Here is a 24527-nt window from a genome sequence, read left to right as displayed (position 1 = left end):
TTCAAAGCACAGGAGGGACAGCAGTATGTGCTGGGGAAACAGAAAGGAGGTTGGTGCCTAAGGCTTGTATTTTGGGGTTAAATGATGGGAAAATGTCTCTCTCTGCTGTTTCACACCCACGCTGAGGAAAGCCCCCTAAACAGGCCAATGACCAGAAGGAAATACCTCATTTATTTTTTATGTAACTTAAATTGGGTGCTTTCATGGAGAAGTCAAATCCTACTTTTTAAAACCAAAATAGTATGGGGATAAAAACACTTTTTTTTTTCTTTTTTTTTTTCTTTTTTTCCACCATTCAGAGCCCATCCTTGCCTGTCTGTAATCCCCACCCAGAGGAACAGCTGCACAGCATAAGACTTATTCTGTTTTTTGTAGAGGTGGTGTATTATATTTGAGTATCTGTAATAAGTCAGTATTTCCTTAGCTGCGCCTGTGCTCCTATCTCAGTTATGAGCCAGAATAGGCAGCATCATGGTCCGGGGGCAACACATGGCATCAGAAAGACCAGCCAAGGCAACACTATGAGAGTAAGCTCCAAAATCAAGGAGAGGCAGCTGTATAACATTCAACAGGGATGGAAGCAGAAGGAAGGAGCTGGAGCATTGTTTTAAGGAAGGAGAAGCCAGAATCAGAGCAACCCAAGGAAGAGTTTGGGAAAGAGCAGGGAGAGGGAGAGCCCCGAAGTTGTGATTAAAGTTAATTCTTCTGGTTTTGTCCCCCAGTTGGGTTGGAGTTATGAGAAAAGATAACAGGAACCAAGCTGGTTCAGCACTGTTCACTTGCTGTTTTTTGGGATAGCAAACAGCCAAAGAGACACTGTAAAGCTCCATGCAGCCTGATTCACCCTGTTTGTGCAGAATTAATTTCTCCTTGCTATGGAAAATTGCCTTTTCTTGGTCCAGGGGACATTACATGCAAGTATCAGCCTTGCTTGGGGTGAGACGACAAATTATCCTTCTGGAGCACTAAGCAATGTCCCCAGAGCCACCCTGCATCCCGCACCTCACCTCTGCCATCCGATCTATTCTGGGAAGCGGAGATGCTCAGGTCTGGTGACGGAGCTGCCAAAAGCTGCACTGAGATGATTGAATCCAGCTGCAAAGCCCGAGCCGCAACTGCAGTCACGAGTGAGAAAAATAAAGCAAGAAAAACTCCACAAGGGGACAGGGATGTGTAGCATCACCCACTCCACATGAGTCCATTATACTTTCAGGGAGGATAAGGGTGATGCTAGCAAGCTCCATGATAAAGTTCTGACTGCTGTCAGCACCCCACTGCTCCCTGAGCCCCACACCCACCCACAGCCCCCCCAGGACCCCTCTCCCTCCTCACACCCAACCTTGGAGCTCCCCACCATGATCCCATCTCCGTGTGTCTCATTGGGGTGGCTCCGCCCGTGTTCTCCCCCCCCAGCCCACAGCTGCCTCCCGGGGGGAGGAGAGAGGCTCGGCCCCCTCGGAGGCAGCCATAAAGCCGCGCCGATCCCCAGCCTCCGCTGCGGAGCAGCTGCAGTCATGAGTGCGATGGGGACCCCGAGCGGTGCGGCCACGGCGCCGGTGCTGTCACCTCTCTCCGCCCTTCTCATTGCCGTCGTGCTCGCTGCCATCCTGCTGCTTGCCAAGACTCGCCACAAGGCCACTTGTGGCCAGAGCCCACCGGGTCCTTTTGCGTGGCCTCTGGTGGGCAACGTCCTGCAGCTGGGCCGTCTGCCCCACCTCACCTTCATGCGCATGGCGTGCCGCTATGGAGCCATCTTCCAGCTGCACCTGGGCCGGCAGCGGGTGGTGGTGCTCAATGGTGAGGCGGCCATCCGGCGGGCGCTGGTGGGTCTGGGCACGTGTTTCGCTGGCCGGCCTGACTTCCCTTCCTTCGGCCTGGTGTCAGGTGGGCGCAGCGTCGCCTTTGGGAGCTGCTCGCCCCAATGGCGGGCACGACGGCGGCTGGCCCACGCTGCCCTAAGGGCTCGCTCAATGGCGGCCGAGGTGGAGCGGCATGTGGTGGCTGAAGCGGGTGACCTGGTGCGGCTCTTCCTGAGGCACAGCCAGGCTGGTGCTTATTTCCAGCCCTGCCCGCTCTTAGTGGTGGCCAACGCCAATGTCCTCTGCGCTCTCTGCTTTGGCCGCCGCTATGACCATGCTGACAGCGAGTTCACCGCGTTGCTTGGCCGCAATGACCGCTTTGGGCAGACGGTGGGGGCCGGCAGTCTGGTAGATGTGCTGCCCTGGCTCCTGCGCTTCCCCAACCCCGTCCGCCGTGTCTACCGTGACTTCCAGGCCCTCAACCGTGAGCTGCACGGCTTTGTGCAGGTCAAGGTGGCACAGCACCGCCAGACCTTTGACTGGCGGGCAGTCCGTGACATCAGTGATGTCATGATCGCCTCTGTAGAGCGTGGTGGTGGGTCCTCTGATGGGCTGGGACCTGAGGATGTGGATGGTGCTATGACTGACATCTTCGGCGCAGGGCAGGACACGACGTCCACAGCACTCTCATGGATCCTCCTGCTGCTGCTGAAGCACCCGCAGGTCCAGCAGGACCTTCAGACTGAGCTGGACCGGGTGGTGGGACACAGCCGTCTGCCCACAGCTGAGGACCGACCCCATCTACCCCTTCTGGAGGCCTTCATCTATGAGACACTGCGCTACAGCAGCTTTGTGCCCATCACCATTCCACATGCCACCACGGCTGATGTGGAGCTCGAGGGCTTCCGCATCGCTAAGGGCACTGTGGTCTTTGTCAACCAGTGGTCAGTCAACCATGACTGCAGCAAGTGGCCTGAGCCCCAGCGCTTTGATCCCACGCGATTCCTGGACAAGCAGCAGCGCCTGGACCGTGAGCGGGCCAGCAGCGTGATGATCTTCTCGGCTGGCCAGCGGCGCTGCATTGGTGACCAGCTGTCCAAGCTCCAGCTCTTCCTCTTCACCGCCATCCTCCTCCACCAGTGCTCCTTCCACGCCAACCCAGCGGAGCACCTCACCATGGACTGCATCCATGGGCTGGCGCTGAAGCCATTGCCTTTCACTGTCAATGTGCGGCCGAGGCTCCACCTGCTCATCCAGCCATGATGGCCCATCCAGCCAAGGGGCATCAACAGGGTGGCAGGGGATACCTTGCCTTGCATGCTAATGACTCTTGCTGATTCACAGTGACAATGGCAATGAGTCCCCGCAGCAATAAACATCTTTGACACAGGACCCGACTCTGCTCATTTTCTTTGTGAGGTGGCTGGAAGCATCGTTTGTACCTATAGCTCCATCACACACACCCGTGAGCTCTGTTCCCCAAGACAGGTTGAAACTGCAGAAATCAGACCCTCTCCCTCAGTACCCCAAAGTGTAGCAAGAAGTGATTTTCTCTCTTTTTAGCAGGAGTGAGACATTCATAGAAGGTGTACTTCAGAACTCAGGGAAAGCCATGGTGGAGCAAGGGAGCTGCTGGGGGAACCTCATCACTGAGACCTGAGTTTATGACTGGTAACCGATGGTGGCCTGTACAGGTCTTGTCCTGCTGCATGGCCCCATCAGTTTGAGCCCATGAGCACACCCTGCTTTCATGCCCCCAATTCCCACATCCTAGCTTCAGCTGGGAGGGAATTGTGTCTGATACGATGCTATGTTTTGGTTGTAGGAGAAAAACAATGTTGATAATACATTGCTGTTTATAGTTGCTGCTAAGCTCTTTTGTAATTATGCAAGGCTGTTTGCAGTGAAAGGTCCAAGGAGCTGGGAGGGAACAAAATTACAACAACTGACTTAAATTGCCCAAAGGGATACTCCATGCCACAGAATCATAGAATTGCTCAGGTTGGAAAAGACCTTAAAGATCAAGTCCAACCATAACCTAACCATACTACCCTAACAGCCCTCTGCTAAATCATGTTCCTGAGCACCACATCCAAACGGTTTTTAAACACATCCAGGGATGATGACTCAACCGCCTCCCTGGGGAGCCTGTTCCAGTGCTTAGCACCCTTTCTTTGAAGAAGTGTTTCCTGATATCCAACCTAAACTTACCCCATATAACATCAAGCATTAGGAGTTTCGAAGTGGGTGGGAGTACATCTGCTGGGGTAGAGAAACAATTAGGGAATTCTGTTTCTCCTCTATGAACCTTTAATTTTAAGTAGAAAGAGCCACTGGGCAGCTTACATTGAGATGCTTAGCTGAAATGGGACATGGCCCCTTTCGAAAAACAAGATTTTTTCTTCCCCTAAATGTTCCTGAACAGCATCTGGAAGCATTGACTCGGACTTGCAAAGAAATCCTCTTCTCTGGGGGAGTCACCATTCCTTTGTGCAAATACACTGTGGTTTGGTAGCTGCTATTGCCCGTATGCTACCAATGCCATCACATGGTCTTTCTTACACATATTTAAAAATAATAATGCAGGTGAACATGTTCAACCAAAGTTAATAGAATTGGCTCTAAAATACGGAGATACACCATCCCCAAAACAGAGGACAGTTTCCACCCAAGCTACTATCATGCTCACCTCAGTGCCACCACAGTGTAGTCACCCCAAGGAGTTGCAGATGATGGGATAAATCACCTCCTAATGACAACAATTTGCCAACAGCAAACTCACCTTCCTCCGGAAGCTTTACCAAAGATGAGATTTAATTATCTGAGAAGACTTGAATACATCCTCACCATTTCAGCCCTCCTTTTGACAGCATCTCAGAGCATGTGGATATTTCCAAGTCTGCTTCACACCTCTGCTATCTACCATGGATGCTGCGATGGTCAACAGAACCAAGATGCTCGCTGTAACCTAATGGGAACTGGCACAAAGCAAAGGCATCCACACTGATTTGAGTCAAAGCCAGAAGACCAGATTCACATTTACAGCTCCCACTGGCACATTGCCTGTGCTTTGTTCCTCCTCTTTGGCTCCCATCTGGCTCCATATTTCTGCTCATTGAAAATACTATAGCACCGAGATGCTGGAGATGGGGAGAGTGCACTGATAAATATTGCTCATTTTTCCCTTGTGCCTACTATTATTCCCTGCAGGTGTGCAGGCAACACATGGCCACAGCTCTTATATCCCCATCATTAACACTAACCATTCGTGTACTCTACTCAACTAATGCCGAAGTGGGAAAAAACACCCTTGACTGAAGCCACACTTTGCAGATGGTGCCACATCCGTCTTTCTTTCTAGCTCCAGTTCCCACCTTACCCATAAGTCATATAAAATTGGTGTTTTAAGCTCAAACTGTGGAGATTGAGGTGTACGCGTTTGATGGTGTCCAGAAATTATTCTTGAGTGCATGCTGGCGGCAGCGCTGTGCAAAGTGTGCGGCTGCAGCTCACAGGGGGATGGAAGCTGCTTACAGCACTTCCTCGAATGATTTTGCAATGTTTTGACCACCCCATTTCTCAAATCTAGAGAGAGAGAGACGCTGCCAGGAAATACGATTTTTGGAAGCGCGATGCCAGGAAATGCGTTATTTACAGTCCCCTGTGTCCAAACCCATTCCCACTCCTCATCCACAATTACGGTCATATTCACACGCAAGCAGGTGCTGCACAGCTTCCCCGCAGTTTTCAAGATACTGAAATGCTGGAATAGGATCTTTATCATGTAGCAGAAGACGCACAAGAGATCCAGCTGCAGAACTAACCCGTTCATTAAGAAGAAAAGCAATCAGTGCATTATCAATCTTTCCTTCTAAACAATTGTCTGCAGGTATGTAAGCAACCCAGAACAGAGAGTCTACACCAATCCCGAAGCCTCTTGTGCTTCTCAGAAATGATTTCATTATTTAAACCTGATCCAAAGGGCCTTTAGCTTCTCCATCAGTCAAGCTGACATTAGCCCAGTAAATAGGAAGCTGACCTTTGTTACGGAATGCATTTATAATGATGGGGACTTTCTATCCCCAGTTTCGCATTGCCTTGTCTTCCTTCGCAGCCTTTGAGCCCTTCTCATGTTTTTATTTTGGGGAAAGCAACATTTAAATAAGTCTCACTCAGAGAACTAATCTTTCTCAAGTTTTTGAGATCATGTTTGCATGCCCAACTGAGACTGCAACATCTACTTGCACACGCAAAACCTGTGAAAGCATCACAGGTCTACAGCAAACAGTAGCAGTGTTCAAATTTATCCTTTCTCCCCTGAATTTTGCCTGGTTTTATTATGTGCGCTTCGTATGCCAACATCAACAAAGTCAACATATGTACTGCTGCAAAAAAAAGTTTGTTTTTTATAATACTCAGGGGACTCTGAAATGGGCCTATGCTAAATAACTCTGAGAAAAATAATGTCAGTTCACCTACATGAACCAATGGTTTGCCATGTGTCGGTAAGACTTGCTGTAAAAAACAAGATGCAAGCCTATTGCAATCGTCCCATTTCAGGGTCTCCCTCAAACCAAGGATCTCAGCAGGTCAGCCTTTGCCAGGGAATTTCCAAGGAGCTACAGATGTCATTGAACCATGAAATTTGGACTTTGCAGAAATCCTGAAGCCAAGGTGGGAGTCAGAATGACTGTGCCATTCCTGGTAGGAAGCAATGTTGACATTCCTACTCCAATACTGAGTCAGATGTTTCCCAGAAACTGGGGAGGTGGTCACAGCTCTGGTATGCTCTAATTATTGGAAATCAACTTCCAAACAGAACTTGCCTATTTTTAAATCCCTCGTTCTCAACTGGCAACCCAGTCCTAAGCCATAGGTCAGTGCTGACCTCCTCTCTGAGATGTTGAAGTGACTCAAAAATATTTTTCTAGCTGTGTTTTCCTACCCATGGTCAAGCATGATTGCAGCAAAGCACTCATTTGATGGCTAATACTCAAGTATTGCAAAATGTCACTTAAAAAGTCTTCTAGAGGTTCTAGAGTCCTAGAGATTTATGTTGAACAACAGTGTACCTACATGTCCTCTCCTGGGCTGTTGTCTTCAGTGCCACACCTTCTATGGGGCTAAACCAAGGGCTCTGTAAGGTGGTTCAGTGCACTAGAAGATGCTACAATTTCACCTTAAGAAGGAAACAAAAGGGATGAAAAGTGGCATGCTGAATCCAGTCCTAATTTACCATGGACAGACAAAGCTTTCTTGAAATGTGTAGGCGTGGCACTTGGGGCGTGGTTAGTGGGCATGGTGGTGTTGGGTTGAACGTTGGACAAGATCGTAAGAGGTCTTTTCCAATCTTAATGATTTTATGATTTTATCCATTGCTTACTGGGAGAGGACTTCATACTTGTGATTGCACATAGCTCCAACATCCTTTTCCCAGGGATGGTATGTGACTAATGTGCAGGCAAATTAACATAGCCAAATCACTCTTATCTACTCCATTAGGCAGCCCAAACATTGTTTCCCACTATACCTACTCCTCAGTGCAACTATGCTATCAATCAGTACTCCTCAGTTCAGTGAATTTTAAGGAATGAAGAATTACAGCTAGTGCTATAATTCACTCTCTCTGCAAAGTAATTTGGAACACAATGAGATAAGAGTTGTCAGCAGGTCTAAAACACTCAAAAGCAATGCTAAGCACAGTTTTGTTTATGGCTTCTGTCTGGAGCAGGTGGGGATGGCCTTCAGGCCGTAAAAGTGGAGCATAGAATATTTAGACTTGGTCACAACTGATCGCTCACATTTATTGAAAAACAATCTCACCTGGAGCACGCTGCTCACCATAATGTGTGGCTATATTACTTTGGTGCAATTTAGAAACATAAACAGTAGTCATGGTATTTACATACAGAATGTGCTAGAGGTGTAACCCACACAGTTATAAACATACGTATAAACAGTGATATATAAACAATAATTTTACATGTTACCTTCCCATAATATTCCAGCACACCACCACACATACAGACACCACAATACTTTAGAAGACTTCCTCCTGACTGTTGGGTTTCTTTACCTGTCTATGTACCAACACAACAAACAAGACAATGACACAGGAAACTCTAAGCAGGATGGCCTTCTCCTTAATTGCAAATACCTTATCTCAAATAGACCAGCACAATGAGAATAAATTAGTTAAACAGCTTCAGTTATTCTATAGTATCATAGGTTAGCCACAAGGAGGTGTGTTTCCAAAGTCAGCTTAGCTCAGGAAATTGTTGTCTTACTCTACGATAAGCCTAGAAGAACATCTAGAGTCTTTTACTATGAAAATCCAACTTCTGGGAGTGTACAGTGCAGGCATCTTTGAGAAATTCACATTGTACTTAGGGATTAATCTGCAGAGTATGTGCAAAATTAAAGAAGCCTTGATTTCTGCGTTGTCTAAAAGCTACTGAAGTACAGACACGAGGAAGAGATTCCCTCACTTCAGCTTCTACCAGTAAGAAAAACAAGACTTTGGCATTTGTTTCCAAACAGGCTTTGTTTAGTCTGTAACCCAAAGCTCTGTTTTCCCAGCACTCTACCACGACGTCCTTCTATCCATAAGGCACCTTGACAAGTAACTGAACTCCTTCCTTGTCCACGACCCTTTTAAAGCTAAGGGGATTTACATCATCACCCCAGTGAACATACAGTGTGAAAGACCGAAACTTAACTCAGTGCGGAATCCAAAGCACAAGATGAGCAGAAAAACAAATCAGCATTTTCTTCCCTCAAACTTATGGTTTCTCACTGTATGGAAACAGACATTAAGCAAGAAAGAAACTAAAAATAAGAAGAAATTACATCTTAGAAAACACAACATGTAAACTATTTCCAGAAAATACCTAATTCAAAACAACCCCTAATGTTTTATATTTTTAAGATTTAGACAACAGGTGAAGGCTGCAAATAAGAAAAGCTCCGGACTTTTGGTATCTTTTAGCAAAGATCCGGTGATCAGTTCAGCCTGGCAGAATTCAATTCTCTGTTTGTAAGAATCATATGTATAGCCTCAAGCAAATCAAAATTGTCAAGAGTTCCATTTGGACCAAAATAAAAATAGCTGAAAAGTGTCAAATGTATAAACTGGGAAGTCTGTGAGCTTGAGTCTGCTAACATCTACTTTATGAAAGTAACATCGAGGGGGAAAAGCTGAAAGGGGGAAAAGCAGGGATATAAAGCAAGCTTTGCTCAAGTCTTTGGGAAATTTCTGAACACTGTTTTTGCTTTTCACCCTTTTTGTCAGCATACAGCAAAGTTTACTTTCTCTGTTTGGTACCTAGAAACTGTCAGAGAAAATGTCAGCTGCCAACTCCGTTTTCTCAGTGCCAGTGCATTCGTCAACAGGAACTGGAGGAATATACAGCAAAGTGTCAGCTCTGCCACAGAGTATTCCTGTTCCTGTAAGCAGTGTTACACTGATGCACAACTGCTAAGCTGTTTTATCTAAATCATAGCTACATAGTTTGGAGGGTCATACCAAGTTTTCGCTCTCATGTGAGTGATGTCACAGGAGAAAGTCCTGAAGTTGAAAACCTCATTACTTGCTGTTCTGATGTGCACTTCTTAAAAATAAAAGTTCTTCTTGTGAATGAGATCTTCTTGGTTCCTCAGTATTTTCTCACTGTAACGAGCAGTGCTGGTTTCTCCTCAACAGAAAACCAGGAAGGTAGTTTAGGTATAACCAGACAGGACCAACAGGACTGTGTTTTGGACATCACCATCAGTTTTTTCACAGCAACTCAATTATTTTAAGTCAGTGTAGTCTTTTTTTTTTTTGCAGTGGCCTTTCCTCAAGCCATTGTGTCAATGTCCATTTGAAACAAGAGGCTGAGGGAAGCGAGGAACTCCCATGACCTGCAGTGGATCAGGTTGCTAAAAATCAGCCTCACAATGCCACCGACTCTCATCTTTCTCTCAGCAGGACGTCTATGCAAAGATGCAATCAGTTATTCCAACTGATTCAATGAGTGTTTTAGAAAGGAAAAGAGAAAACAGTCAAATGAGGGAAAATTATCTGCTGAGGACTTCCCCAGGAAGCTCATCAGCAAGCAGACCTAAAACTCAAGTATCATACACACATGTGTGTATGCACATATACTCCTACATGCTAATATCTGGTTGATTTTTTGACTATTTGGCCTTTTTTTTTTTTTTTTAAGGAATTTTAAAAGCAAACAAACATACGTTGTGCTCTCAGTAGGGAAACAACACAAGATTTTATCTCTTTAAATCCCACCAAGATGCTTTCCTGGAAGTGCTGATGAGACTGTTGAGTGTGTCCTCCTGGCAGCTCCTCTGGCTTATCCATGCCGTGCAACCAAACTTGTTAGGATCATGAAACCCCTTTCAATGGAATTTTATTGTCTGTGCAGCGTTGAGTGGAATAACCTCTTCTGTTCTTATTCTTCCAAGACTGATCGCATCTCCTCAAGTTCTCTCTCAGTTTCTGAATCCTGGAAATGCAATACAAGGCATTAATACACAGGCTAATTCAATATAGTTAAAAAAGATAATTCCCCTTTTCTTCTCCAACCCCACACCAGGTTTTAAGGTATAGTCTAACCTTATGTTTTTCCTCCTAATGCTTCTCTTTTCATACTTGTCTCTCAGCAGCCTATTAAAATTCTCCAAATATCAAAGAGAGTTTCTGTCATGCTTCCTTTTGAGAAAACTGAAAACCAGAGCAGTGGATTTCAAACCTTTGCTCCTTTGAGGACTCTCCTACTCTGGCCAAATGTCCTTTTTTTTTTTTACCCTTCTCAATCTGATGGAAATTATTTGATTGCCTCTTTGGGATGAAACAAGCTTTGCCATTTGCAAAGACTCAGCCAAAGCCACTAAAATACTGGCATCCTCACTGATTTCCCACTTTTAATTTCAGATCAGAAGAGAGTTAACTGTTCCTGACTTTTCTGCCCACAGCTCTTGGCTGCTCTTTCCTGCAAATCTCAGTGCTTTCCTGGTTTAATCCTTACGCCTCCAATATACAAAGAAAAAAAAATCCTCTATTTATCTGATATACCATTCCAACTCTGGAATGATTTCCAAGAAGTGGATGGCGAGGAGGCTCCTCATTTGGCAGAGCTGGGATATTTCCTTCTGGAAGAAGGGATATTTTTTCTGCTTGTTGCCCTGGTTTCCCAGCAGCAGTACTGGCCAGTGCCCTGCAGGTGGTAGCACAGGCAAGTCAGCACTGATAGATGGTGGGCCAAGATCTATTGCACACCTGTGCTGTGAATTTCAGCAATACTTTTGCTACAGCAACCCAGAGGCCTTAAAAACACAGTGGCAGGAAAATCTGGCATATACTTCTGCCTTACATCCAAGATTCCGTCAGACTAAGGCTGAAGGCATGAGACTAGGAGGATCCTGGTCACTTTGCTGCATTTTTCTCCACAACGCAAAGAACAGCAGATTGGTATCACGAATGTTTTTATTTAGTTTCTACCTGGCACTAATTTGATGGCACCTTCTATACAGTTTCAGCTTAACAGAAAAAGTGCAAAGGAAAAAGAAAGTGGAAAAGAGCTCCCAGATGGGAAACACAATCACGTGGCAGTTTCTGAAATGCAGTACAATCTGCTCTCTGAAACCCTGTGAAAGCAATAGAAGAGCTAAAATATCCTAGATAGAGAAAAGCAAATGCTGAGCAGCACACCCAGACTCCTGATCTGATCCAGCTTGGAGGAGCTTAGGAGCCAATCTGGCACCAAGAGCTTTAAAAGCAACAGATAGGAACTACTAGATGACTAAGGTGCAAAAAAGTCTACATCCTTCAGTTCTTTGGGTCTAACTCAGAGAGTGCCTAAAATACTTCATTAAGAGCTTAAAGTGAAAATCGAAAGTCTTAAATTGAAACCATTCAGCTTGTCTTTAGCAATTAACACCTTAATGCAAATGCAGTCTATAATGTTGATCAGCCCAAAGAACACGCATGCCAAGTCAGACTGCCAGAGAAAGTCTTGACCTTAAGTTAAATGACTGGGATTTTAGAAAATTTCCCTATGATTAATTTTTCCACATAACAAATATGCAGAGGATTTTACATAACCATATTTGATTTGAAGGGTCAAATGCATACAACATGAAATTAGTTTTGGTTTCTTTTCTTTTTGGAAAATAATCCTATACCTCTTTATTGTTAACTGGCAGTTCTGAAGCAAGATTCATCCAGAGAAGAGCTGCAGAGTTGTTCCCCAGGTCCTTGTAGCACTGAAGGAAAAATGACAACGTGAGGAGAGTTAAACAGGGGGAACAAAAGATGAAACAGGCAGCAGAAAGTAACTGAGCAATTTTGTAATCTGACAACTGATAAAAAAGGATTATTTCTCCCTTAGGCATTTGCACGGTATAGTTTCAGGCTTGATAATCACCATCAAGTTATGGAATAATAGATTTTTCTTTTTTTTTTTTCTTTTTTTTTTTTTAATGTTTTGGACAAGGAGATCTTTTTGGCAGAAGATTTTAAGGTCTCCTGTGATTTTCAGCATCTTCCACCATTTTTATTTCCACTTCCACAGCCACCATTCCTCACGCTGCTTTCATCATAAAACCTCAACACCAGCAGCATATCATCTGATGAAGCTTTAACTCCCCAGGCCTTTGAAAATCAGGTCCAAGTGCAAGCACTGTAACATCTCATATTTACAGGTCTCTGAGGTTTCACATCTTTCATCGTGAACTTCTCAAGCAGCACAGGAACAGACAGCTCTAAGTAACACAAAGGGGTCTGGTGCCTAGAGAGTCACAGAGGCAATGGAGGACTGCAAAATCAGCGTGCTAGAAGGAAATGATTGCTAAAAAGCAGAAGCTAATCACTGTTGCAATTACTTCAAAAAGCCAGCGCTCCTTTAGGATCGTGACAACAGGGTATGTGCATTTTGGTGGTTTTGGGTGTATCAGTTCTGAAAGAGAACTCTCTGCTCTGCTGTGAATTCAATGTCAATACACCTCTTGAATTCAGAACAGATAGTGTCATGGACATCCTTGGAGCCTTCAGGAATCCCATGTCCCTGAGCATCAGTCAAAACAATCAGTAGATGACTATAAATCTCAATTCTTTATTCTTTTGAAGTTTGACCCATTAGAACACTACTTCCCGGAAAATTAAGGAGATACAAATTGAACTACTACAATTTTGTGATGAAGGATGTGATCCAAAATGACCAACTCTGGGACTGGGTAAAATAAAACCAAATAGATTTAAGTACTCCTATTAACTTCTATGCTGATTTGCAGAGTATTTCTGAAGCTCAGCCACATCTGCCAGACATGTGGTGAACTATGAGCCCAGTAACAATGTATTGGCTCATTCGGTTATAATTTAACCACTATGAAATCCAGATTTTTTTTACATCAACTCTGAAAATTTATCAGATCATGATTTGCAAGAATTTGCTGCTGCTTCAGCTTCCCTGAAAGTAAGTTCCAATTCTTTACAAGACATTCAGGAAGTGACTTTGAATTTGCATGACTGCTGGCCATATTTACAAACAGAGCAAGATGCAATCAAGAGCACATTCATCAGGGTGCATAAGCTGTCAGAAACAAAAGGCTTGCTGGTTTACATATACATCACTTAATCTACATAGTCTCATCACTGAACAGATGTAATGAGTGACAGTGTATGATCCAGCTTGTGTGAAGGCCACCACATCTACAGAGTTCTCCTCCTTTGGTTGCCTTTGTTTTTCTTTAACAAGACACTATGAAATAAATTCTGTATATAGGTTTAGAGATGCATTTAATACTTTACTTCTTCCTCGTGATGCACTTCCTGTATACATCACAGAAATCCAAAACTTATAAAATCTTGCTCCTACATGGAGTAATTTCAGTGTGTGTACAACAATCCATCCAAAGATGCATATGTATTTTTTAAGATGAATAGTTCTTATCCTAGAAACACATAACTGTACTCAATAAAGTGACAGGTTACCTTGGCAATGTACACTCTTACTGCTTTGGAAAATCCTGGGCTTAGCTCCTCGACCTAGAACAGCAGAGAGAAAGGGTCAGGCAGAGAAAAGCAAATATGAGGATATGCAAAGGACAGTTTGAAAGCTGTTTCAAATTTTTCCATCTCTTCATTAGATAAGGAAGCCACACTTTTTCAAGTCCATACATCACTTTTCATAGGCTAGTCTGGCTGCATTAGTAAAAGCCCTCATACTTTCCCTGTTCCACTGCAAACAAACCCTTTGTAGCACACCCTGTGTTCTATTTATTCAAATTTCACAATGCATGCAACCAAGACATCAGAACCCGGGTATCAGAGCAAGCAATGAGAACTCAATGCAGACAGTGTTCCTCTTCTTAATTCTGTTGTCTGGTTTTAGACCTAGCTCAGCTTGTGAATAACCCAGAGCTGCAATTCTTGAGATGATTTCCATTCCCTTGGAACGTGCTAACTGTGGCTGAATGCTGAAATGGACTCTGCTGAGCATATAGGAAGTGCACTTGTTCAGGGTGTGACCAAAGCTAAAAGCTCAGAAAAATCCAAATTCCTGTTTCAAACCACTGAGCTATTCTAACTCATCAAGAGTTCTTCTCTATTGAGAAGAAAGAACATACTTTGCTTCAAACTTTGCTCTCAAATGATTTAATCATTTTGGCTAAAATTAGGCTGAAAAGCAGACTGCCTAGGGCAGACACCTACCACAGACTTACCCTTAACATTTAGGCAAAATGACAAGAAATTGATAAAATCTGATAACCCCTAACACTCTGCAGAACTGCTGGCCCAATCTATGAGTTATAAAGTGGTAGGGGCAATTTGTTTCTGCAACATTTCATCAGAGGTGTATCTATGTAAAAAAACCCATATCTGACTCTGAAAGCTTAAAAACTTGTGTTCAAAAGTCTGGAGAATCTAATCAAAAGCCTTTATTAAAATATTCTGAGGGAAATTAAAGTGACAAAATGTTATGACTACCTATGCAAGTGTTCCTAGGGATGAACCTAAACAGATCTTACAAGATCATGAAAAGAGTACAGGCCACATGCATTTAACACCAAGCAATGAATTCATCAGATTTTGCAGCATTTAAAAGGAAAATCAAAACCCTTTGAAAATATTTGGAATGCTCTGGATCTAGTTCTGAGCTCTTGAAAATCATGTTCTTCCACCTGGCTGTTCTATAATAGAGGCCCCTAACTTTCTGCTTCCACCAGTTTTTCCTCTTCAGATTCTAGTCGATAGAGAGATATCATGAAGCACTTGGAGAGCGATGAGCTTAAGCAGAACACAAGTACTCAAATTCAATGCTTGTGGTTACATTTGTCAGTGTACGTTTGTCAGTGATTCTCCTGAGTGTCAGATTTCAGTACCTTTAAGAAGTTTTGCAGCGCATCCTGTACAGTGGCTGTAGGAGGGGTTTCAAACAAAGCAGAAGCAGTCTTTTTTCGAGCCATCCCAGATGGGAAACCTGCAGAGACAGCAAGATGAAATCATCAAACCCATGTATGCAAAGACAGTGAATTAACTGGTTTCTTGTAGCTGCTTCAGGCACCTGGGAGAAGACCAAAAATCTTGGTAGTACCAGTAGATTCTGGTCAAGCACCCAAATCCAGCTACGGATTTAAACCTGATTTGCTTTTCTTTGTCCTATAGTGCTAGTCACCACTTGCAGGTTCATCCATCAGCTGCCATATGCATAGTGTTAAATACAGGATTTGTCTCTACAACTCAGTATCGCAGCAGAGCAGCTGTGTGGGTGGTCTGAAATCCCAAAGCTTCTCAGCACAACCACACCAGCTCCTGGCAGTTTTCACGTATATATCAGAGCAAAGGCACATATGCAACCCTCCTGTCTCCCTTCTATGTGGATCTGCCTCTGTTTCTCAGCTTCTGAGCTGTGAGAGCAGGAAGGCTGAGCAGAAAGTTCTGAACAGAGTGCAGAGCTTTCACTGGCTGAGCTTGTTGCTCCTCTGTAATTAACCAAGTCAATTACCTTGGCTACAATCTCTGCCACGTAATTTCATTTCTGACAGCAGCAAAGCACTTACAAACTGCATAAAGCAAAAAGCAGATAGTTACTGCAAGCCCTTATTTCTTTTTATAGACACTAAATCTGACTTACGGCATTTGACTCCAAGCTTTTCCTAGTCAAGAAATATAAAGCAGTCTGCACAATTCTAATATCTCCAATACTTTGTGTAGCAGAAGAACCACATGCAAAGGATTATAGAGTTGTACTGTGTGCAGAAGCTCTTGCCAGCCCCAAAATGTCGTTGATCACATCCATGTGTGCTTAAAGGTGGTTTGTTTTTACGGAGTAAAGCAGGGCAAACAGTAAGCTAGTTTGCAGCTAGTGCTTTTCTTAGCCCATTCCTTGCCGTGCCAGCTTCCATGCCACCTGCAGAGACTAAAACATGAAGGCTGGAACCCCAAACTTGTATTCATTGGATAAGGTTTCAATTCACCTAGCTTTAATCCACCTAGCTTTCACTCAAACAAGGAACTAAATTCCAGGGAAGAAATAAGTAATCAACATTAACAAGCTGTTTTACCTGGTAACACCACCTGCCCAAAAGGTAGTAAGACTTTGGGTCCTCAGGTTTCAGAGCAATCGCTTTATCAATGTGTTCCTATGGAAAATCATCACCAACACACATTATGTTCTTGTTAGAAGCCAAGAGCAGATGAGCATGTATGGAAAGAGGAAAGGAATAAGCCCACAATTGGTCAGTGATCAGGAAAATTACAGCGACCAAGAGATTCCAAATTTTCTTTAAAATGTTTCAGTGAACCCCAAATCAGCATTTTATCAGGAAAAAAAAAAAGAATTACTGCATGCGAAAAAAGAAGCTGCCCTTCACTTTATTCTACCTCCTTTTCCTAACCCTGACATAACCAAATTAGTGGTTATGCGAATAGCTGCCAACTTACTAATTTTATGTGGCCAGTTCTGCAGCAACTGGTGCATCTCCTTCCCCTGCAATATCCCAGTTTTGGCTGAAAGGCAAATTAAGGAACCTGACGCAGATGAACTGCCTTTGAAAATTCATTATTTGGTACTTGCTGGGGGTGCAAGCAGGCAGGAAAACTTGGTATCTTATTACCATATGATAATTTCACATCTAAAGTTCTCACTAGGATTGTATTTTACTTGCAAGACTTTTATTCTTCATCTTTTTTCTGACTTTACAGTGTGCACAAATGCAGAGTGAAACCAGTCAGCCCCAGCACGTCTTGCTGGCATCACCTTCCTCACTCAAACCACCCCTTAAAAGCAACCCTTTGAGACCTACAGCTCTCCTGGTAAAAGCTGGAGCCTGTATTCCTAACTTACCCTACTACAGAAGTACTGCTTAACACACACAGAAGCCAGCACTCTCCTTTCACTCACCTTAAAAATATATCCAGTTTGAATGCGCTTCTGGATGCTCTCATGTTCTGCCAGCTGCCCACAAAGAATGGCATACCTGCATAAAGAAGGCATCTGTATGAAACTAAACTAGAAGCTTTAAATATACATCTACATTCTGTATGTATCTTCCTTCTGAAGATACAAGCACGTTTAAGCTTCACATCTTTTACAGGGAGGGGACCTATGTAGCAAGCACTTTTTGCATGAGAAGGCAGTAGCTCCAAGGATGTCAGCAATTGAGCAGGAGTGGCTTTTGTTCATTGCACCGACCATGGAAAGTCTTCCAGTGCACTTCTACACCCTAAATTTCCTTACTCAGCAATGAATTGTGTGAAAATACGGAATGCTGAAGAGCAAATCCTACTGAAGCAGGAGCCAGAATTGCAAAAAGCTCTAATTAGCTGTAAGATGCACAGGCATCTCCCTTACACAACAGCAAACCCATAGCACGCTAGCTATCCTAGCTAGGCTAGGATGCCTACTTGGAGGGAAAATATTGTGACAACCTACCTATGTCTTGCAGCTTGAGCAGCCACTGCATTTGGGAAACAAAATAACATGGTTTGAGTGCTGCAAGCTCAAGCCAATTTAGTTTTCTCTAGTAAGAGATGCTACAATTCAACCCTAGCAAAAGCAGTTATTTTGTGAGCAGTGAAAGCAGGGAAACTGATTGCCCATGGATTTACACTCTCCCATCTCACCTCCCCACACACTGCTCTTCCCTGAAATTGGTTCAGAGGCTCAAAAATAAAGCTGAAAAGAAGAAAGATGCAATTACATCTCCTTTGTGACTTCTTCTGCCATACCCACAGCCCTGCTCGTACTGCCAGATCCTCTGTCTCCTCATGATACCCTCCAGGGTCCCAGCTGAATATGGTTCCTCTAGCCATACTATTTAAGTCTTCTGGATATGTACATTAAATACAACCTAAAATTCTGTATAATCTTTCTTTATACCACTCCCTCCCTCCCCAGGGCAAGCCTTACAGGTCTGTTCCCATAAATCCAAACGGATGAAGGGAGCCTAGCCTGACCTCTCCAACAACCACCATACCAACATCAAGTGGTGCAAGGGGAGTCAAGTAAAAATAAAGATCAGATTTTTATTTTTTTAAGCAGACCATTGAAATGTTAGTAAAATAAGCAGTCAACAGCAGACCTGTCATGAAACAAGTGGTAAGAAATAAAGCAAGAGATAGCTGAACTGGAACAGGTTGCCCAGAGAAGCTATGGTTGATCCATCCCTGGCCATGCTGGATGAGGCCATGGGCAACTTGACCTTGTGAGTGGCAACACTGCCCATGGCAGGGGGTTGGAACTATTTTGTTAAGGTCTGTTCCCACCTAGGACATTCTATGATTCTATGAATTGGTCTTTCATTGCAGTCCCAGGAAGAGTAGCCTTAGCATGAACCTTCCTTTCCCATTTGTGCCTCAAGATCCAGGGCATGGTGGTGGTTTCTACATATGAAACTCTGATCTGAGATTTCTTGAGGTCTTTAGCTTCTCTTCCTCTCCCTCTATGCAGCACCAGGATGGCTTCCTGCTTTTCTCTCTTCTGTTTGTTTAGCTTGGCCTGTTCTTCAGTATTGGAACTATTTATTTTAATCTCTTTTGTGAAATGTCTTTGGATGGAATGCCTTCGGATGAATTGTCACGAGAGGCACTACCAAGTTGCACAAAGGCTAACAATAATAGGCTAGATTAAGAATAATGAGTTCAGACTGGACATTTCATCTTTTGTAAACATTTGGTAACTACTAGGATCGATGTCTCAGAAGTTACTTAAACCCTGCATTATGAGACTTGCTGGACTAATTATTAACCAGAACTACTCATTAAGGTCAAACCACAAGTTCCCATAGAACTCTCAGCTCAGTAAGGATTTCCCCATTCATTAGAAAATAAACTCTGTGCAGCAGGAGAGAATACACCACCAGATGAGAGCCTGCTTGCTCTTCCTTCTCAAATCCCCAGGCTCAGAACATGCAGCTTTGATGGAGCCTTATTTCCAATGCTGCACTCTGGCTGACTCCCATTTGAAAGCAGGACTTTTGGCCTCTGAACACAAAATACACAGCCCAGCACCAACAGCCTCATGGCCAGGATGGCTTGCCAACCCAAATACAGCTCTTATCTCTTCAAACAGTTTCAAAGACTCACTAGTTAATTCTGCTGGTGCCTCCTTCTGAATAAGACAAAAAGTAAATTGAATTGGACAGCTGACAACAGCACAGGGACATGAAAGCCTTTGCATTTTATTCAGATAAAGTTTTGCTTCACAAGTATTCAACTAATTTTACATTGCAGTACCCAACAAACTAATGAGCTAGATTATTCTGCTAGTCAACCAGCACTAGCTGTCAACTGAAAATATCAATGCTAGCCCGTAAATCTGTTTGGTGTTATTTAAACAACACTGACAGTCAATCAAGAGAGAGATTTCATCACACACAAGGCAAAGAGATGAAAACCTTAGGTCAGAGCTCTACTTTCATCAATAAGAGCCAATTAAAAGACAGAAAGAATAAAACTCTTCCTAATCAAGTAAATAATTCAGAGGAACAGAGCTTCAAGGTTTTCTTTATATCAAATTGAGAAGTTTTGGCAATATTCTGTCAGTTTTACCAGTTTTTTTACCTACCTGCGCACTGAGTCTCTTCACTTGCAAAGGAGTGAGACAAACAACTAGCATGTAGTTGTGCAACGAAACACACCAGAAATTCAAATGTTTATTAATTCTGGGATTCAGTATCTTGGGAGAAACAGCAAAATTCCCAGAAACTTAACCTTAAATTAATGAGCATTATGTCATTATGGCCATACAGAGCAAAGGGGTTGAGATCAGGCTTTCCTAAACTTCAAAACAAAGGGAGACAAGATTGAAGGAAAAAATGAGAAGATTGTCCAGAGAGCTGAAGAGGAGGCTGGGCTGTAAATTCACATAGCACTAATTATGCTGCATTGTTTCTCATTCCAACATACTCTGCAGCACGGATGGTTTAAATAAAGCACTCGGTGATACTGGCGTACACACTGCAAGTTTAAGCACAATAAATTGCTCTGGACTAGAGCAACACTAATTTACTATTGTCTCAATTTTCCATGGAAATGAAAAAAAAAAAAAAGTGTATTCCCACAGTTGGGGATCACACCACAGAACAGAGTGATGAACAGCAGCTTCATCCCCATTCTGACTCGCTGCTTCAAACTGTATGACCTAGACACATGTATAAGTATACAGAATTGATTTTATGTAGTTATATAAAATCTTGATACATAAAATCAAGGTTGTATATAGAAACACTTCTCAGAATGCTTTCCACTACTCCTTTGAAAGCATTTCATTTATAAATTCTGAGAACTGGCTGCTGTCCACAGACATGAACTCGTTTCTATGCAACAGATGTATCTAAAGGCTGCTGTCTGCATTAATCTCAGAAGTTAAAGTGTATCTGATGTGAAAGATGCACTCGATACCATTTCCTCAATGCAACAAATGTCTACAAATGTTCCTTCCAGATGATGCATGAAATAAAACATACCTAGCCCATGATATCCAACCTGTATCTTCCAGGACCAAAACCAGTTTTAAAAGCCAATTTAGATGAAAAGCTTGCTTTTACCTTTGGAGCCACACCAAACTTTGAGATGTTAAAACATTTTAGCCTTTGACTGACCCACATGGGTCACCGTGCATGGTATTCTGCAACTTTCTGAATAGTTAGTGGATGAGAAGTCTTTTCATGCATATGCACATATGTTGCTTTACAGTACAGAGTTTTCTGCCTGCAATAAAACTGTTTGCTTTACTCACACAGGTTCTGCACTCTGTCCTTTGGATCTGTGTTTCTGAAGCACAACATTTCCTTTCCAAAGGAATTCCTCTTTATGTCTATATCCCAAAGACCTTCAAACATTCTGCAGACTCTGCGGGAATGGCAAGCTCATATTATATAAAATATTTAATACTCTGGAACTAATACTAGCAGTAGCTACCTTGATTTCCCATGAATTGTAGGCATTCATAGCCAGATGACTGTTTCATACTTAATGAATGACACAAGGTTTTCTTGATCAAACCCTACCTCTGAACACCACTAGAGCCATAGCCTAAGACATTGCTCTGTTAGTGTAGATCTTCTTGGTTGAGACATTTTAAGACACTACCCCAAAATTAAAAACCAAACCTAACAAAAAAAAGTTGTAGGAGAAACATCTTGCAGCATCTGCTCCTATTACATGTTGTTGAGGATCATATTCTTCCAGGAAAAGATGGACTTCCTACAGAACTGATTTTACATTGCAATTAAGGCTTTAACATCATAAGCCGTCAGAGCTACAGGTGTTAAGTGAGAAAGTGTCAACAAAAATATTCCAGATGGCATTTTGGTCTTGCCTAGCATCATCACTTTGACTGAGGTCACTGAACATCAAATCCATACAGCTTGTTTGAACTGTCCTCTACTAACATGAGTTATTCTAAAGAAAAGAAATGTGCACTAAAACCTGTTTCCTGCCACTGATGCTTTGTTTCCTGTATTTGATGAAGCCTAAAAATACTTTTTTACATAGTCACTGCATGCAATGACATTCTTCTGCAACTTTCTAAGCTAAGTTTTGGCTTAGCTTTAGCTTGAGCATTCTACTGCACAGGGCTCTGAGGATGTCTTGTAGTTTCCATAGTCTCTTCTGACATCTAAAGGAAATTTTAGAGTACCATGATTAAAGGCTTCTTTTATATTAATTTTTGTTAATGAGTAGCCTATATTTACACTAAATCTCCAAAACAATCTTTAAACAAGCTCTGAATTATCAACAAGCACTTTACTGCTAGCACTCTTCCTGTACTCAAACTTTCCTGTAGTCATTCTGTTTCTTTTGAAGTTATTTTTACTTACTGAAATCTTTCCCATGCTCCTGTAAAAGGACGTTCAATCTCAGTGCTTCATGGTAATGACCATAAAATGGTTTTGCTGTTAATATACCCCGAACCCTACTCTACTGATGCCAAACTGAGACTTGTTTCTCTGTTTTCAATGCTCTGGAACCTTATCATCCTTATCAAGTAATTTACAAGCTTGTGTATGACAATCTTAGTCAATGATATATATTTTCTATGTACTTCAACACAGAATTTAATTTCACAGAGATTCTCTGCTATCTGTTGATGTGGTTAATTTATGTACCTTATCTATTCTATGCTTTCTTTAACATGCAATGTTCATACCCTGACAGGTTGGTTTGGGACTACTGTGGGAGCAAAACTTCTAGCTTTATATACGAAAAGTAAAAAACCAAACTTCGAACAACCTGGGCTTGGGACACAGGAATTTCTTGGAAAATAACAAGAAATAAACCCCTGAAAGAAACCCAAACAAACAAACCAAGCCAAACACAAATCAGCCAGCAACAGCATAGGTCACTGAGAATGAAGGCTGACAGGCTGGGAGGAAATGGTGTTAAACAAAGACTAAACGCTGAAGAAGATATCCTATATTCACATACCTGTGGTCATTAAAATGTTACAATTCTGAAAAACTACAGGCATTAACACTGGCAAACAAAGAATATGAGAATGACCATATACAGAGATGATCTGTGGTTCATCGAAGGGTTAGTTTGGGAGCCTCACTGCTGGAGGTCCACCTAATCTGCTTTGGAAGATATTCATCAGAAAGCACATGGTTTTTGTTTTGGAGTGAATAAATTACCTGGGACTCCTTTATCCCAATTTTACATGATCAACTTTTTCTGAGACTGACTGAATTAATGGATATTGAATGGTGCAGCAAAAGATTCCCCCGACATCAATGCTGTCACTGTTAAATGATTTCATTAAGCTGGATAATATAGCAGATTAAATTTAAATAGATGGCAGATCAGCCTATGTTTGAAGATTCATCTAGTAGTGGGTGGGTGGAAGCAGAGAATCAAATTTAAAACAGTAGATCATAAGTAGCCCAAGACAATAATATGATGCTGTACTAGAATGCCTCAGCTGAAGTGGTATGTACAATATTTGAGTAATAAATTAAAAAGAAAAAGACAATCGGATGGAGTCCACAAAACTACAGGAACAGAAAGCTTGCACAACATTGTCACACTCAAATGTTATGGCAAGTAGACCAACTATTCTATTCTCTTACAAATAGTTCCACATATTTTTTTTTTTCCATGTCTGGAGAGCAAGTAATCCTGGCTGATTACATTAAGTAAGGAGTCTATGTAGTTATCTGGCTAAAACCAAAACTAATCTTCATTCACTATCTAAGTCAAAACTGATCGCTGTCACAAAAGAGAAAGGCTGAAATGCCCCCTTTTCCTACCCATACCCTGATCAATTTTTCCTTAATCCTAGAAAAGGTTGAAGCCTTTATTAGTTACCAAAGCTGGAATACAAAATGTGTCTTCAATTCTGTTCGATTTCCAAGTTGGTTTCATCTAAAAGATCTCTAGTCTGCCTCAGGAGGTGGCAGGAATGGACCATATGTGTTTGCAGAACAATAAGTATTCATTCCCAGCAAAGCCTGAAGACACAAATGGTAATTATTCCGTGGAACATATTATTTTTGTGGTGACTTTGTGCTCATTTAAACCTCTGGCTTTAGTGGAAAAACTTACAAGTTTTCCCCAAGAACTACTTTGAAAGAGCCTGGCACATATCTTGGCAGGATATTCCTATTATAATGACTTACTGCAGGAAAACTACTGGTGCTTTCAAGGAAGGAGGTATCATCTTCATCAACACTGATGAGAAGAGCTTCACAACAAAGTCTTCTGTAGTGCATAAGTTGTTTCCCAGGTTTGTAGCACCATTAGTTTTGCTATGAGGGATTTCTATTGACATACCCATGCTGTTAAGACCTCATTTCTCAGAACTCATGCTCAAATGTCAGTCACTTTGTGTGCCTAAAAGCTTTTCAAATGGAGAAGACCAGCAGCCAAGAAAGGGCAGCAACAGATATGGTAGCAGTAACCTAGCTCTTCTTTAACTGCTCTGATGGGTTGGAATCAAGCCCTCAAAAAAAAAAAAAAGGGCAATACAGAAATCTTAAGAAGGAACCAAGACTACTTGGGTTTCAACTGTTCAGAATTCCTGCTGAAAAGGTAGAAACAAGATGGAAAGACAAACAAAACATATTTAATGGAATAGCCTAAATTAGTTGATCTTCTTCCCTTAAAGAAAGCTGCAATCTAAGAAGAGACCTAGTGAACATAAGCATAACCTTTAGGACTATTCTCCCTTCTGCCCCAGTGAAGTTCAAAGCAAGTACTAAGCACAATTAGAAATTACAGCTTTTATGTTC

At 42.5% G+C, this 24527-nt stretch overlaps 1 protein-coding gene and 1 pseudogene across 1 annotated transcript in view; one reads left to right on the top strand and one right to left on the bottom strand.

The window, feature by feature from the left end:
- The first annotated feature begins 1359 nt into the window (after positions 1-1359).
- LOC100545420 lies at positions 1360-3453 on the top strand (annotated as a pseudogene).
- Positions 3454-8080: 4627 nt separating this feature from the next.
- Positions 8081-24527, bottom strand: part of RMDN3 (regulator of microtubule dynamics 3) — a 31975-nt gene continuing 15528 nt past the window's right edge. Inside the window, 7 exon segments of the mRNA XM_010710910.3 lie at positions 8081-10300; positions 11979-12059; positions 13786-13839; positions 15177-15250; positions 15253-15274; positions 16359-16436; positions 17198-17273. Coding sequence (XP_010709212.2) covers positions 10247-10300; positions 11979-12059; positions 13786-13839; positions 15177-15250; positions 15253-15274; positions 16359-16436; positions 17198-17273 — 439 coding nt within the window. The 3' untranslated portion in view covers positions 8081-10246.

The sequence above is a fragment of the Meleagris gallopavo genome, chromosome 5, assembly GCF_000146605.3.
Source record: "Meleagris gallopavo isolate NT-WF06-2002-E0010 breed Aviagen turkey brand Nicholas breeding stock chromosome 5, Turkey_5.1, whole genome shotgun sequence".
Classification (NCBI taxonomy): domain Eukaryota; kingdom Metazoa; phylum Chordata; class Aves; order Galliformes; family Phasianidae; genus Meleagris; species Meleagris gallopavo.
Note: the sequence above shows the minus strand (reverse complement) of the source record. Positions and strands in the feature narration are given on the sequence as shown.